Here is a 17,175-nt window from a genome sequence, read left to right on the forward strand (position 1 = left end):
GACAAGATCTGCTGACAGTGTAGCTGCATCCACAGTCATCTAGCACACACAGGTATAGAGGCAGAGGAGCACATGGAAGGCAGAGAGGCACATGCCACATATGACAAGATCTGCTGGCAGACAGTGTAGCTGCATCCACAGCCATGTAGCACACACAGGTATGGAGGCACAGGAGCACATGGCAGGCAGAGAAGCACATGCCACATGGGACAAGATCTGCTGACACAGTGTAGTGGCATCCACAGTCATCTAGCACACACAGGTATGGAGGCACAGGAGCACATGGCAGGCAGAGAAGCACATGCTACTTGGGACAAGATCTGCTGACACAGTGTAGCGGCATCCACAGTCATCTAGCACACACAGGTATGGAGGCACAGGAGCACACGGCAGGCAGAGAAGCACAGGCCACATGGGACAAGATCTGCTGACAGACAGTGTAGCTGCATCCACAGCCATCTAGCACATTCGGTACGAACAGCTAGGAGCGATTATTGTCCACACTGATCCCCCAGGACAGTCTACATGGACGATAATTGGGGTCCTTTACCTTTGTTGGGATACCTTTTTCTAAAGGACACGTTAGCACTCCTAAATTTTAAAAACGGATTGCGCACCTGTGGCTGGGAGTGGTCTGCGCATGCGCACTATGGCCTTGATTCACTAAAGAGTGCTAAGTGTTAGCACGCCAGTGAAAAGGCACTTAGGACGTGAAAACGGCCGCTTCACACGCTAATATGCATGCAAGCATTTGTGCATGCAAAGGTTAGCCCTGTGCGGTGCGTTCGAAACGTGCAAAATAGCCTGCAAAGCTATTTTAAACGCGAACGATGCGAAGTTTTGGGGCGCACCGACTTAACGCGTGATCAGTAACAGCTTTGGACGTGCAAACTACTTAGCACCCTAGTTTGCACGTCCAAAGCTTTTAGGCGTGCTAACTGAGTTAGCACCCTTTTGTGAATCAAGCCCCATGTAATCGTGACTTCCCACTATGTAGTGCGCATGCACAGAGCGGTCCTGGTCATAGGTGAGCAATCAAGGACGTGTTTCGCTAGCCAGCGCCTGCGCACTGCTCACTGACACTGGCCGACCGGGAAGTATCTTCAGACGGCCTTTACAAGGAAACGGAGGGGATGGAGAAAAACGGGGGGAGCGGTGCTCTCTCTGTTTTTAAAATTTAGTAAAGCTAAGAAATCTTTGGAATGATTCTCGGTCGACCCATTGTTTGTTTTCCGACTACACTGGTCGAGAGTATCAAACAGGAGCATGGAGGACTCTCCGCTCACTCACCTGTCCTGGAGAGCCGCCCTGGTGGGGAAGCTGAGCGTGGAGTATTGCCCCATGTCCAGGGACAGACAGGAGCATGGATGCTGATCACTCACCTGTCCTGGAACGCCGCCCTGGTGGGGATGCTGAGTGTGAAGTATTGCCCCATGTCCAGGGACAGACAGGAGCATGGAGGACAATCACTCACCTGTCCTGGATCGCCGCCCTGGTGGGGATGCTGAGCGTGGAGTATTGCCCCATGTCCAGGGACAGACAGGAGCATGGAGAACTCTCCGCTCACTCACCTGTCCTGGAGCGCCGCCCTGGTGGGGATGCTGAGCGTGGAGTATTGCCCCATATCCAGGGACGGACAGGAGCATGGAGGACTCTCCGCTCACTCACCTGTCCTGGAGCGCCGCCCTGGTGGGGATGCTGAGCGTGGAGTATTGTCCCATGTCCAGGGACAGACAGGAGCATGTAGGACTCTCCGCTCACTCACATGTCCTGGAGCGCCGCCCTGGTGGGGATGCTGAGTGTGGAGTATTGCCCCATGTCCAGGGACAGACAGGAGCATGGAGGACTCTCCGCTCACTCACCTGTCCTGGATCGCCGCCCTGGTGGGGATACTGAGTGTGGAGTATTGCCCCATATCCAGGGACAGACAGGAGCATGGAGGACTCTCCGCTCACTCACCTGTCCTGGATCGCCGCCCTGGTGGGGATGCTGAGTGTGGAGTATTGCCCCATGTCCAGGGACAGACAGGAGCATGGAGGACTCTCCGCTCACTCACCTGTCTTGGATCGCCGCCCTGGTGGGGATGCTGAGCGTGGAGTATTGCCTCATATCCAGAGACAGACAGGAGCATGGAGGACTCTCCGCTCACTCACCTGTCCTGGATCGCCGCCCTGGTGGGGATGCTGAGTGTGGAGTATTGACCCATATCCAGGGACAGATAGGAGCATGGAGGACTCTCCGCTCACTCACCTGTCCTGGAACGCCGCCCTGGTGGGGATGCTGAGTGTGGAGTATTGCCCCATGTCCAGGGACAGACAGGAGCATGGAAGACTCTCCGCTCACTCACCTGTCCTGGATCGCCGCCCTGGTGGGGAAGCTGAGCGTGGAGTATTGCCCCATGTCCAGGGACAGACAGGAGCATGGATGCTGATCACTCACCTGTCCTGGAACGCCGCCCTGGTGGGGATGCTGAGTGTGAAGTATTGCCCCATGTCCAGGGACAGACAGGAGCATGGAGGACAATCACTCACCTGTCTTGGAACGCCGCCCTGCTGGGGATGTTGAGCGTGGAGTATTGCCACATGTCCAGGGACAGACAGGAGCATGGAGGACTCTCCGCTCACTCACCTGTCCTGGAGCGCCGCCCTGGTGGGGATGCTGAGTGTGGAGTATTGCCCCATGTCCAGGGACAGACAGGAGCATGGAGGACTCTCCGCTCACTCACATGTCCTGGATCGCCGCCCTGGTGGGGATGCTGAGTGTTGAGTATCGCCCCATGTCCAGGGACAGACAGGAGCATGGAGGACTCTCCGCTCACTCACCTGTCCTGGAACGCCGCCCTGATGGGGATGCTGAGCGTGGAGTATTGCCCCATGTCCAGGGACAGACAGGAGCATGGAGGACAATCACCCACCTGTCCTGGAACGCCGCCCTGGTGGGGATGCTGGGTGTGGAGTATTGCCCCATGTCCAGGGACAGACAGGAGCATGGAAGACTCTCCGCTCACTCACCTGTCCTGGATCGCCGCCCTGGTGGGGATGCTGAGTGTTGAGTATTGCCCCATGTCCAGGGACAGACAGGAGCATGGAGGACTCTCCGCTCACTCACCTGTCCTGGATCGCCGCCCTGGTGGGGATGCTGAGTGTTGAGTATTGCCCCATGTCCAGGGACAGACAGGAGCATGGAGGACTCTCCGCTCACTCACCTGTCCTGGAACGCCGCCCTGATGTGGATGCTGAGCGTGGAGTATTGCCCCATGTCCAGGGACAGACAGGAGCATGGAGGACAATCACTCACCTGTCCTGGAACGCCGCCCTGGTGGGGATGCTGGGTGTGGAGTATTGCCCCATGTCCAGGGACAGACAGGAGCATGGAGGGCAATCACTCACCTGTCCTGGAACGCCGCCCTGGTGGGGATACTGAGCGTGGAGTATTGCCCCATATCCAGGGACAGACAGGAGCTTGGAGGACAATCACTCACCTGTCCTGGAACGCCGCCAAGGTGGGGATGCTGAGTGTGGAGTATTGCCCCATGTCCAGGGACAGACAGGAGCATGGAAGACTCTCCGCTCACTCACCTGTCCTGGATCGCCGCCCTGGTGGGGATGCTGAGTGTGGAGTATTGCCCCAGGGACAGACAGGAGCATGGAGGACAATCACTCACCTGTCTTGGAACGCCGCCCTGGTGGGGATGCTGAGCGTGGAGTATTGCCCCATGTCCAGGGACAGACAGGAGTCTTCTGAGGTCAGAGAGATGTTGACCAGCTCCGCCGAGTGCAGTGTGAGATATTCCAGAACGTCAATGTCTTCTGCAATGACACAGGAGAAAATATAACCAATAATGATATATCTGCTTCTTGATTTCTTATTCTATTCATTATAATCTCAGTCTTTTGTTGCAGTAAAGCTATTTATTGTTTTTCCAACGTTAAAGAGAATATAACAAAGTACAGACAAAGTTATAAGTTACGGTACTCCTCTAGTCCTATCTACTCTGACTAATTGCGTATAAATGCAGGTACTAAATCTTAAAGTGAACCTCCGGACTAAAAATCGACTCAGCAGCACTGAAAAGGCCTGGTGTTTCTTTAACTGTTTCACAGCATCAGAACTTTGTTTCTCTTATACAAGCCTCATTTTTAGCTGCACAGAAGAAAACTGCCCGGGCTTTTTTTCCCCTGATGCTGTGCAAAGCATGATGGGATTTCTGATTTTGTTGTTCTCGTTCTGCTGTTTTGGTGCAATTTTTTTTTTTACATTTTGAATTTGACATTTGAAGCCTAGCATGTGCAGCTGGGAGGGGTAATCAGGACACAGGATAGTTGGAACTGTGTCTCCTGCTCCTTGTCACCTCCTTTCAACCAAAAAGATGGCTGCCCCCATGATAAAGATGGCAGCCCCCATGAATCACAAACATTTGCCTGTTCTTTTAAAACAGGGTGGGTAAGAGATTATATTACCTATCTATTCTAATTAACATAACTAATGTAACTTGATGCCAGTATGTTTGTTTAGGCTGAAGTTCCCCTTTAAGCAAGATGGTTACTTCTTTCTGCTGGAATCTTCCTTCTGGGATCCTAAGGCCTGATTTGGCCTTCCCTGTGTCTCCTCCTAGGGCAACTTGGTCTGAAGTGTCTCCCAGACGTCTCTGCAACAACAACAATAATAAGCTGGCAGACAGCAAAGTGACCTGAGAGTTTTTTCTGTCATCTGGGGAACGTGCCACAGTGTCTGCATTGATACCAGCATGGTGTTCAAAATGTTCTAGTTGTTTTCCAGAAATGTGCTCATAAGGTACATGATAATATCTCTCTCCCTATGAAGTGGGAAGCAGTCTAGTCTAGTCTGTCAATGGTTTATAGTTTATAGAATTTATGATCTTCCCACTCCGGCCATCCCAGAACCTCCCTGATGTGCATGTCACTGTTAACTACACTACCATTCGCCCTACCTCTAGAGCCCGCTGTCTGGGTGTCACCCTGGACTCCGCACTCTCCTTCACTCCCCACATCCAAAGCCTCACAAAGTCCTGCAACTTCCACCTTCGTAACATCTGCAAGATTCGCCCTTTCCTGACCTCTGCCAACACTATGGAACTCCCTACCTCCACCCATTCGGGTTCCCCCTCCTTCAACATCGTCAAGAAGGCCCTCAAAACTCACCTTTTCACTCTGGCCTACCACCCCTCACTGGTGCTTTTAACCCATAGCTGAACTCTGGCCCCCTACCTTCCGTGTCCCTACCTCTCCCTCTAGATTGTAAGCCTTTGGGCAGGGTCCTCCTCCTTTTGTGTCCTGCCTGATCTTGCACCTCCATTACTGTACACCCATCCTATGGATCTGAGTGAACCTAACTTGCCTAATCTCCATGCTCCATCCAGTGACTAAGCATTACCTTGTACTCATACTGTGCTGTGTGATCTGGTCTTTCTTGTATTCCTGTATTGTCATATTGCTGTATGTCACTCCTAAATATTGTCTGTAACCTGGCATCGGTAGAGAGAGGTCTTAGGGTTAGGCATCGGTAGAGGGAGGTGTTGGGGTTAGGCATCGGTAGAGGGAGGTCTTAGGGGTAAGCATTGGTAAAGGGAGGTCTTAGGGTTAGGCATCGGTAGAGGGAGGTCTTGGGGTTAGGCATCGGTAGAGGGAGGTCTTGGGGTTAGGCATCGGTAGAGGGAGGTCTTGGGGTTAGGCATCGGTAGAGGGAGGTCTTAGGGTTAGGCATCAGTAGAGGGAGGTGTTAGGGTTAGGCATCGGTAGAGGTGGGTGTTAGGGTTAGGCATCGGTAGAGGGAGGTCTTAGGGTTAGGCATCAGTAGAGGGAGGTGTTAGGGTTAGGCATCGGTAGAGGGGGGTGTTAGGGCTAGGCATCGGTAGAGGGAGGTGTTAGGGCTAGGCATCAGTAGAGGGAGGTCTTAGGGTTAGGCATCGGTAGAGGGAGGTCTTAGGGTTAGGCATCGGTAGAGGGAGGTGTTTGGGTTAGGCATCGGTAGAGGGAGGTCTTAGGGTTAGGCATCGGTAGAGGGAGGTCTTAGGGTTAGGCATCGGTACAGGGAGGTCTTAGGGTTAGGCATCGGTAGAGGGAGGTCTGAGGGTTAGGCATCGGTAGAGGGAGGTCTTAGGGTTAGGCATCGGTAGAGAGAGGTCTTAGGGTTAGGCATCGGTAGAGAGAGGTCTTAGGGTTAGGCATCGGTAGAGAGAGGTCTTAGGGTTAGGCATCGGTAGAGGGAGGTGTTTGGGTTAGGCATCGGTAGAGGGGGGTCTTAGGGTTTGGCATCGGTAGAGAGGGGTCTTAGGGTTAGGCATCGGTAGAGGGAGGTGTTAGGGTTAGGCATCGGTAGAGGGAGGTGTTAGGGTTAGGCATCGGCAGAGGGAGGTCTTAGGGTTAGGCATCGGTAGAGGGAGGTCTTAGGGTTAGGCATCGGTAGAGGGTGGTGTTAGCGTAAGGCATCAGTAGGGAGAGGTCTTAGGGTTTGGCATCGGTAGAGGGAGGTCTTAGGGTTAGGCATTGGTAGAGGGAGGTCTTAGGGTTAGGCATCGGTAGAGGGAGGTGTTTGGGTTAGGCATCGGTAGAGGGACAGCGTAGCGTGCGTCCGTGTGTCACCAGCATAGCATGCGTCCGTGTGTCACCAGCATAGCGTGCGTCCGTGTGTCACCAGCGTGCGTCCGTGTGTCATTAGCGTGCGTCCGTGTGTCACCAGCTTAGCGTGCGTCCGTGTGTCACCAGTATAGCATGCGTCCCTGTGTCACCAGCGTGCGTCCGTGTGTCACCAGCGTGCGTCTGTGTGTCACCAGCGTAGCGTGCGTCCGTGTGTCACCAGCATAGCATGCGTCCCTGTGTCACCAGCGTGCGTCCGTGTGTCACCAGCGTGCGTCCATGTGTCACCAGTATAGCGTGCGTCCACGTGCCACCAGCGTGCGTCCGTGTGTCACCAGCATGCATCCGTGTGTCACCAGCTTAGCGTGCGTCCGTGTGTCACCAGTATAGCGTGCATCCGTGTGTCACCAGCGTGCGTCCACGTGTCACCAGCGTGCGTCCACGTGTCACCAGTATAGCGTGCGTCCGTGTGTCACCAGCGTGCGTGCGCATGTCACCAGTATAGCATGCGTCCATGTGTCACCAGCGTGCGTCCGTGTGTCACCAGTATAGCATGCGTCCATGTGTCACCAGCGTGCGTCCGTGTGTCACCAGTATAGCGTGCGTCCGCGTGTCACCAGCGTGCTTCCATGTGTCACCAGCATAGCGTGCTTCCGTGTGTCACCAGTATAGCGTGCGTCCGTGTCACAAGTATAGCGTGCGTCCGCGTGTCACCAGCATAGTGTGCGTCTGTGTGTCAACAGCATAGCGTGCGTCAGTGTGTCATTAGCGTGCATCCGTGTGTCACCAGTATAGCGTGCGACCGTGTGTCACCAGTATAGCGTGCATCCGTGTGTCACAAGTATAGCGTGTGTCCGTGTGTCACCAGTATAGCGTGCGACCGTGTGTCACCAGTATAGCGTGCGTCCGTGTGTCACAAGTATAGCGTGCATCCGTGTGTCACCAGCATAGTGTGCGTCTGTGTGTCACCAGCATAGCGTGCGTCCGTGTGTCATTAGCGTGTGTCCGTGTGTCACCAGCATAATGTGCGTCCGTGTGTCACCAGCGTGCGTCTGCGTGTCACCAGTATAGCGTGCGTCCGTGTGTCACCAGCGTGCATCCGTGTGTCACCAGTATAGCATGCGTCCGCGTGTCACCAGCGTGCGTCCGTGTTTCACCAGTATAGCGTGCGTCCGTGTGTCACCAGTATAGCGTGCGTCAGTGTGTCACCAGCTTAGCGTGTGTCCGTGTGTCACCAGTATAGCGTGCGTCTGTGTGTCACCAGCGTGCGTCCGTGTGTCACAAGTATAGCGTGCGTCCGCGTGTCACCAGCGTGCGTCTGTGTGTCACCAGCATAGTGTGCGTCTGTGTGTCACCAGCATAGCGTGCGTCCATGTGTCTTTAGCGTGCGTCCGTGTGTCACCAGCATGCGTCCGCGTGTCATTAGCATGCGTCCGTGTGTCACCAGCGTAGCGTCCGTGTGTCACCAGCATGCGTCCGTGTGTCACCAGCATATCGTCCGTGTGTCACCAGCATATCGTCCGCGTGTCACCAGCGTAGCGTCCGTGTGTCACCAGCATGCGTCCGTGTGTCACCAGCATAGCGTCCGCGTGTCACCAGCGTAGTGTCCGTGTGTCACCAGCATGCGTCCGTGTGTCACCAGCATAGCGTCCGTGTGTCACCAGCGTGCGTCCGCGTGTCATTAGCGTGCGTCCGTGTGTCACCAGCGTGCGTCCGCGTGTCATTAGCGTAGTGTCCGTGTGTCACCAGCGTGCGTCCGCGTGTCACCAGCGTGTGTCCGCATGTCATTAGCGTGCGTCCGCGTGTCACCAGCATGCGTCCGTGTGTCACCAGCATGCGTCCGCGTGTCATTAGCGTAGTGTCCGTGTGTCACCAGCGTGCGTCCGCGTGTCACCAGCATAGCGTCCGCGTGTCACCAGCGTGTGTCCGCATGTCATTAGCGTGCGTCCGCGTGTCACCAGCATGCGTCCGTGTGTCACCAGCATGCGTCCGCGTGTCATTAGCGTGCGTCCGTGTGTCACCAGCGTAGCGTCCGCGTGTCACCAGCGTAGCGTCCGTGTGTCACCAGCATGCGTCCGTGTGTCACCAGCATAGCGTCCGCGTGTCACCAGCGTAGTGTCCGTGTGTCACCAGCATGCGTCCGTGTGTCACCAGCATAGCGTCCGCGTGTCACCAGCGTGCGTCTGCGTGTCATTAGCGTGCGTCCGTGTGTCACCAGCGTAGCGTCCGCGTGTCACCAGTGTAGCGTCCGTGTGTCACCAGCATAGCGTCCGCGTGTCACCAGCATGTGTCCGCGTGTCATTAGCGTGCGTCCGTGTGTCACCAGCGTGCGTCCATGTGTCACCAGCGTGCGTCCGTGTGTCACCAGCGTGTGTCAGTGTGTCACCAGCGTGTGTCTGTGTGTCACCAGCTTAGCGTGCGTCCGTGTGTCACCAGCGTGCGTCTGCGTGTCGCCAGCGTGCGTCTGCGTGTCGCCAGCGTGCGTCCGTGTGTCACCAGCATAGTGTAGCGTCTGTGTGTCACCAGCATAGCGTGCGTCCATGTGTCTTTAGCGTGCGTCTGTGTGTCACCAGCATGCGTCCGTGTGTCACCAGCATAGCGTCTGTGTGTCGCCAGCATAGCGTCCGCGTGTCATTAGCGTGCGTCCGTGTGTCACCAGCGTGCGTCCGTGTGTCACCAGCATAGCGTCCGTGTGTCACCAGCATAGCGTCCGCGTGTCACCAGCATAGCGTCCGCGTGTCACCAGCATGCGTCCGTGTGTCACCAGCATGCGTCCGTGTGTCACCAGCATGCGTCCGCGTGTCATTAGCGTGCGTCCGTGTGTCACCAGCGTAGCGTCCGCGTGTCACCAGCGTAGCGTCCGTGTGTCACCAGCATGCGTCCGTGTGTCACCAGCATAGCGTCCGCGTGTCACCAGCGTAGTGTCCGTGTGTCACCAGCATGCGTCCGTGTGTCACCAGCATAGCGTCCGCGTGTCACCAGCGTGCGTCTGCGTGTCATTAGCATGCGTCCGTGTGTCACCAGCGTAGCGTCCGCGTGTCACCAGTGTAGCGTCCGTGTGTCACCAGCATAGCGTCCGCGTGTCACCAGCATGTGTCCGCGTGTCATTAGCGTGCGTCCGTGTGTCACCAGCGTGCGTCCATGTGTCACCAGCGTGCGTCCGTGTGTCACCAGCGTGTGTCAGTGTGTCACCAGCGTGTGTCTGTGTGTCACCAGCTTAGCGTGCGTCCGTGTGTCACCAGCGTGCGTCTGCGTGTCGCCAGCGTGCGTCTGCGTGTCGCCAGCGTGCGTCCGTGTGTCACCAGCATAGTGTAGCGTCTGTGTGTCACCAGCATAGCGTGCGTCCATGTGTCTTTAGCGTGCGTCTGTGTGTCACCAGCATGCGTCCGTGTGTCACCAGCATAGCGTCTGTGTGTCGCCAGCATAGCGTCCGCGTGTCATTAGCGTGCGTCCGTGTGTCACCAGCGTGCGTCCGTGTGTCACCAGCATAGCGTCCGTGTGTCACCAGCATAGCGTCCGCGTGTCACCAGCGTAGCGTCCGCGTGTCATTAGCGTGCGTCCATGTGTCTTTAGCGTGCGTCTGTCTGTCACCAGCATGCGTCCGTGTGTCACCAGCATAGCGTCTGTGTGTCGCCAGCATAGCGTCCGCGTGTCATTAGCGTGCGTCCGTGTGTCACCAGCGTGCGTCCGTGTGTCACCAGCATAGCGTCCGTGTGTCACCAGCATAGCGTCTGTGTGTCGCCAGCATAGCGTCCGCGAGTCATTAGCGTGCGTCCGTGTGTCACCAGCGTGCGTCCGTGTGTCACCAGCATAGCGTCCGTGTGTCACCAGCATAGCGTCTGTGTGTCACCAGCGTAGCGTCCGCGTGTCATTAGCGTGCGTCCGTGTGTCACCAGCGTAGCGTGCGTCCGCATGTCACCAGCGTAGTGTAGCGTCTTTGTGTCACCAGCGTGCTGCAATGGACGGGATGCTGTGTGAACAATACACAACTTGTCTGCTCCTCAGATAACTGGCCACATATTTCTCCTGCTGGAGGCCAAAGGCGTTCCCAGCATGCATCACTGCTTGTCAGTCACCCAGAAAGGTGAGCAGCTGTGGGGGAGACGCACCTGTGCGAGGAGAGGGGGAGGTCAGATTATATCGTGGATTCCGGCTTAGGACCTGGGAACAATTTCAGGGTTCCTCTCATTGGCTGCCTGCTCTCCAGACTCCACACACATTGCATTGATGTTATTGATGTTATTATGAGAGTTTACTGCAAACGGAACCACGAGAAAGCGGCGTTTTGTTTGGTGACTGCTGCGTCCAAAGTGTGACCCCCCAACTGCACAATAATATGGCTGCCACTAGAGGGAGCTCTGCTAGGATTGCAATGTTCTGAGCAGATCGAGGCCTGAGGCTCATATTAAAGTTGGCTGCCACTAGAGCAGGGGTCTCAAACTCGCGGCCCGTGGGTCATTTGCGGCCCTCGATAGAATATTTTGTGGCCCTCGACGGCAAAAGCTTCCTTATAGTTCGCTTCAGTGCTCCCAAGTAATCCGCCGCATCCTCGCCGCTAAACGAGGTCTGCAGAGCCCCCAAATCGCTCGGGGGGCAATCCGCCGGCATTTCCTGGAAGGGGCAGAGCTTTCAGCTTCAGCTCTGCCCTTCCTGATGTCAATCGCCGCACGGATCGCTGCCTCTCCCCGCCCCTCTCTGTGAAGGAAGAGTGAGAGGGGTGGGCAGAGGCAGCGATCCGTGCGGCGATTGATGTCAGAAGGGGCAGAGCTGAAGCTGAAAGCTCTGCCCCTTCCAGGAAATGCCGGCGGATTGTCCCCCGGGCGATTTGGGGGCTCTGCAGGCCTCGTTTTGTGGCGGGGACACAGTGGATTACTTGTAATGGGAGCACTGAAGTGAACTATAAGGTAAAATAGGCAAAATAGTTTGCTTCGGGGGGGGGGGGTTGGGTGGCCGGGGCGGGAGCTGCCCCAGCCTCATCCTGACTTTGCCTCCTGCGGCCCCCAGGTAAATTGAGTTTGAGACCCCTGCACTAGAGGGAGCTCTGCTAGGATTGCAATGTCCTGAGCAGATCCAGGCCTGAGGCTCATATTAAAGTTGGCTGCCACTAGAGGGAGCTCTGCTAGGATTGCAATGTCCTGAGCAGATCCAGGCCTGAAGCTCAAAGTAGAGTTGGCTACCACTAGAGGGAGCTCTGCTAGGATTGCAATGTTCTGAGCAGATCCAGGCCTGAGGCTCATAGTAAAGTTGGATATCAACTGAGCCACATGTCTGTGTCTCTCCTCTGTGTACAGCAGGTTAGTGTTTATATAACTATAGGCAGTATATTCATGTTTAGATATACTTGTTCCTGTTTGCTCTGTCAGCCTGCGGGTTGGTCTGTTATCTAGTCTGTTTATCATTGCATTCTGCTGAGAAAAAGAGATATTAGGGATACTGTCTTAAAGGACTCATCCAGGAACATTCAAAATAAAGAGTCCACTTACCCGGGGCTTCCTCCAGCCCCTTGCCTCTGTCCTATGCCCCGCTGCAGCTCCGCCCCCGCTGGTGGCCCTGGGCCCCCAGGCCTACTTGTGTTCAAGCGTGCGGCTCACGTAGTTGTGCCATACCTCCCAACTTTTTGAGATGAGAAAGAGGGACACGTAAGCCACACCCCTGCCACACCCCTGATCACGCCCTCACCACGCCCCTAGTCACGTATACCATAAAGATTTCATAAGAAAAATATGTTGTTTTATAATTCAAACCACACTGGTCCTTTCTATCCTGGTTCATTTTCCTTGATATTAACATTTTATAATTAGTAATATATCAATTTAAAGGATGGGAATAAAGTTTAGAGTCAAACACATTTTTAGTAGAGAAATATATATATTTACATGGAAAGAGGGACAAAGTCCTGAAAGAGAATCAAATGAGGAGGAAAGAGGGACAGGGGGACAGAATGAGGAGGAAAGAGGGACTGTCCCTCCAAAAGAGGGACAATTGGGAGCTATGGTTGTGCTGACGTCAGCCGGACTATACTGCGCAGGCACGGTAGTTCTGTACAGTAGCTCTGCACCTGCGGCTCTCAGAGTTGCGCTGACGTCAGCGGGACTGTACTGCGCAGGCACGGTAGTTCTGTACAGTAGCTCTGCGGCTCTCAGAGTTGTGCTGACGTCATCCGGACTGTACAGCGCAGGCACGCGTAGTTCTGTACAGTAGCTCTGCGGCTCTGAGTTGTGCTGACGTCATCCGGACTGTACAGCGCAGGCACGCGTAGTTCTGTACAGTAGCTCTGCGGCTCTCAGAGTTGTGCTGACGTCATCCGGACTGTACAGCGCAGGCACGGTAGTTCTGTACAGTAGCCCTGCGGCTCTCAGAGTTGTGCTGACGTCAGCCGGACTGTACTGCGCAGGCACGGTAGTTCTGTACAGTAGCTCTGCACCTGCGGCTCTCAGAGTTGCGCTGACATCAGCGGGACTGTACTGTGCAGGCACTGTAGTTCTGTACAGTAGCTCTGCGGCTCTCAGAGTTGTGCTGACGTCAGCGGGACTTTACTTCGCAGGCACGGTAGTTCTGTACAGTAGCTCTGCGGCTCTCAGAGTTGTGCTGACGTCAGCCGGACTGTACAGCGCAGGCACGCGTAGTTCTGTACAGTAGCTCTGCACCTGCGGCTCTCAGAGTTGTGCTGACGTCAGCCGGACTGTACTGCGCAGGCACGCGTAGTTCTGTACAGTAGCTCTGCGGCTCTCAGAGTTGTGCTGACGTCAGCCGGACTGTACTGCGCAGGCACGCGTAGTTCTGTACAGTAGCTCTGCACCTGCGGCTCTCAGAGTTGTGCTGACGTCAGCCGGACTGTACTGCAAAGGCACGGTAGTTCTGACCAGTAGCTCTGCGGCTCTCAGAGTTGCGCTGACGTCAGCCAGACTGTACTGCGCAGGCACGCGTAGTTCTGTACAGTAGCATTGCGGCTCTGAGTTGTGCTGACGTCAGCCGGACTGTACAGCGCAGGCACGGTAGTTCTGTACAGTAGCTCTGCGGCTCTCAGAGTTGTGCTGACGTCAGCCGGACTGTACTGCGCAGGCACGGTAGTTCTGTACAGTAGCTCTGCGGCTCTCAGAGTTGTGCTGACGTCAGTCGGACTGTACTGCGCAGGCACAGTAGTTCTGTACAGTAGCTCTGCAGCTCTCAGAGTTGTGCTGACGTCAGCCGGACTGTACTGCACAGGCACGGTAGTTCTGTACAGTAGCTCTGCGGCTCTGAGTTGTGCTGACGTCAGCCGGACTGTACTGCACAGGCACGGTAATTCTGTACAGTAGCTCTGCGGCTCTGAGTTGCGCTGACGTCAGCCGGACTGTACTGCGCAGGCACGCATAGTTCTGTACAGTAGCTCTGCGGCTCTCAGAGTTGTGCTGACGTCAGCCGGACTGTACTGCGCAGGCACGCGTAGTTCTGTACAGTAGCTCTGCGGCTCTCAGAGTTGTGCTGACGTCAGCCGGACTGTACAGCGCAGGCACGCGTAGTTCTGTACAGTAGCTCTGCGGCTCCCAGAGTTGCGCTGACGTCAGCCGAACTGTACTGCGCAGGCACGCGTAGTTCTGTACAGTAGCTCTGCGGCTCTGAGTTGTGCTGACGTCAGCCGGACTGTACAGCGCAGGCACGGTAGTTCTGTACAGTAGCTCTGCGGCTCTCAGAGTTGTGCTGACGTCAGCCGGACTGTACTGCGCAGGCACGGTAGTTCTGTACAGTAGCTCTGCGGCTCTGAGTTGTGCTGACGTCAGTCGGACTGTACTGCGCAGGCACAGTAGTTCTGTACAGTAGCTCTGCAGCTCTCAGAGTTGTGCTGACGTCAGCCGGACTGTACTGCACAGGCACGGTAGTTCTGTACAGTAGCCCTGCGGCTCTCAGAGTTGCGCTGACGTCAGCCGGACTGTACTGCGCAGGCACGCGTAGTTCTGTACAGTAGCTCTGCGGCTCTGAGTTGTGCTGACGTCAGCCAGACTGTACTGCACAGGCACGCATAGTTCTGTACAGTAGCTCTGCGGATCTCAGAGTTGTGCTGACGTCAGCCGGACTGTACTGCACAGGCACGGTAGTTTTGTACAGTAGCTCTGCGGCTCTCAGAGTTGCGCTGACGTCAGCCGGACTGTACTGCGCAGGCACGCGTAGTTCTGTACAGTAGCTCTGCGGCTCTCAGAGTTGTGCTGACGTCAGCCGGACTGTACAGCGCAGGCACGCGTAGTTCTGTACAGTAGCTCTGCGGCTCTCAGAGTTGTGCTGACGTCATCCGGACTGTACAGCGCAGGCACGCGTAGTTCTGTACAGTAGCTCTGCGGCTCTGAGTTGTGCTGACGTCATCCGGACTGTACAGCGCAGGCACGCGTAGTTCTGTACAGTAGCTCTGCGGCTCTCAGAGTTGTGCTGACGTCATCCGGACTGTACAGCGCAGGCACGGTAGTTCTGTATAGTAGCTCTGCGGCTCTCAGAGTTGTGCTGACGTCAGCCGGACTGTACTGCGCAGGCACGGTAGTTCTGTACAGTAGCTCTGCGGCTCTCAGAGTTGTGCTGACGTCAGCCGGACTGTACTGCGCAGGCACGCTTAGTTCTGTACAGTAGCTCTGCGGCTTTTAGAGTTGTGCTGACGTCAGCCGGACTGTACTGCACAGGCACGGTAGTTCTGTACAGTAGCTCTGCGGCTCTCAGAGTTGCGCTGACGTCAGCCGGACTGTACTGCACAGGCACGGTAGTTCTGTACAGTAGCTCTGCGGCTCTCAGAGTTGCGCTGACGTGAGCCGGACTATACTGCACAGGCACGGTAGTTCTGTACAGTAGCTCTGCGGCTCTCAGAGTTGCGCTGACGTGAGCCGGACTGTACTGCGCAGGCACGGTAGTTCTGTACAGTAGCTCTGCGGCTCTCAGAGTTGTGCTGACATCAGCCGGACTGCACTGCACAGGCACGGTAGTTCTGTACAGTAGCTCTGCGGCTCTCAGAGTTGCGCTGACGGCAGCCGGACTGTACTGCGCAGGCACGCGTAGTTCTGTACAGTAGCTCTGCGGCTCAGAGTTGTGCTGACGTCAGCCGGACTGTACTGCACAGGCACGCTTAGTTCTGTACAGTAGCTCTGCGGCTCTTAGAGTTGCGCTGACGTCAGCCGGACTGTACTGCACAGGCACGGTAGTTCTGTACAGTAGCTCTGCGGCTCTCAGAGTTGTGCTGACGTCAGCCGGACTGTACTGCACAGGCACGGTAGTTCTGTACAGTAGCTCTGCGGCTCTCAGAGTTGCGCTGACGTGAGCCGGACTATACTGCACAGGCACGGTAGTTCTGTACAGTAGCTCTGCGGCTCTCAGAGTTGCGCTGACGTGAGCCGGACTGTACTGCGCAGGCACGGTAGTTCTGTACAGTAGCTCTGCAGCTCTCAGAGTTGTGCTGACATCAGCCGGACTGCACTGCACAGGCACGCGTAGTTCTCTACAGTAGTTCTGCGGCTCTCAGAGTTGCGCTGACGTTAGCCGGACTGTACTGCGCAGGCACGCGTAGTTCTGTACAGTAGCTCTGCGGCTCTCAGAGTTGTGCTGACGTCATCCGGACTGTACAGCGCAGGCACGCGTAGTTCTGTACAGTAGCTCTGCGGCTCTCAGAGTTGTGCTGACGTTAGTCGGACTGTACAGCGCAGGCACGCGTAGTTCTGTACAGTAGCTCTGCGGCTCTCAGAGTTGCGCTGACGGCAGCCGGACTGTACTGCACAGGCACGCGTAGTTCTGTACAGTAGCTCTGCGGCTCTCAGAGTTGTGCTGACGTCAGCCGGACTGTACAGCGCAGGCACGCGTAGTTCTGTACAGTAGCTCTGCGGCTCCCAGAGTTGCGCTGACGTCAGCCGAACTGTACTGCGCAGGCACGCGTAGTTCTGTACAGTAGCTCTGCAGCTCTGAGTTGTGCTGACGTCAGCCGGACTGTACAGCGCAGGCACGGTAGTTCTGTACAGTAGCTCTGCGGCTCTCAGAGTTGTGCTGACGTCAGCCGGACTGTACTGCGCAGGCATGGTAGTTCTGTACAGTAGCTCTGCGGCTCTGAGTTGTGCTGACGTCAGTCGGACTGTACTGCGCAGGCACAGTAGTTCTGTACAGTAGCTCTGCAGCTCTCAGAGTTGTGCTGACGTCAGCCGGACTGTACTGCACAGGCATGGTAGTTCTGTACAGTAGCTCTGCGGCTCTCAGAGTTGTGCTGACGTCAGCCAGACTGTACTGCACAGGCACGGTAGTTCTGTACAGTAGCCCTGCGGCTCTCAGAGTTGCGCTGACGTCAGCCGGACTGTACTGCGCAGGCACGCGTAGTTCTGTACAGTAGCTCTGCGGCTCTGAGTTGTGCTGACGTCAGCCAGACTGTACTGCACAGGCACGCATAGTTCTGTACAGTAGCTCTGCGGCTCTCAGAGTTGTGCTGACGTCAGCCGGACTGTACTGCACAGGCACGGTAGTTTTGTACAGTAGCTCTGCGGCTCTCAGAGTTGCGCTGACGTCAGCCGGACTGTACTGCGCAGGCACGCGTAGTTCTGTACAGTAGCTCTGCGGCTCTCAGAGTTGTGCTGACGTCAGCCGG

The 17,175-nt window shown here is 55.9% G+C and overlaps 1 protein-coding gene across 1 annotated transcript in view; it reads right to left on the reverse strand.

The window, feature by feature from the left end:
* LOC137527510 (collagen alpha-1(V) chain-like) overlaps positions 1–17,175 on the reverse strand; it is a 276,687-nt gene that overhangs the window by 103,025 nt on the left and 156,487 nt on the right. Inside the window, exon 2 of the mRNA XM_068248028.1 lies at positions 3,665–3,809. Within this exon, the coding sequence (XP_068104129.1) occupies positions 3,665–3,809 (145 nt within the window). The remainder of the gene's footprint in view (positions 1–3,664; positions 3,810–17,175) is intronic.

This window comes from Hyperolius riggenbachi, chromosome 8, assembly GCF_040937935.1.
Source record: "Hyperolius riggenbachi isolate aHypRig1 chromosome 8, aHypRig1.pri, whole genome shotgun sequence".
In the NCBI taxonomy this organism is placed as follows: Eukaryota; Metazoa; Chordata; class Amphibia; order Anura; family Hyperoliidae; genus Hyperolius; species Hyperolius riggenbachi.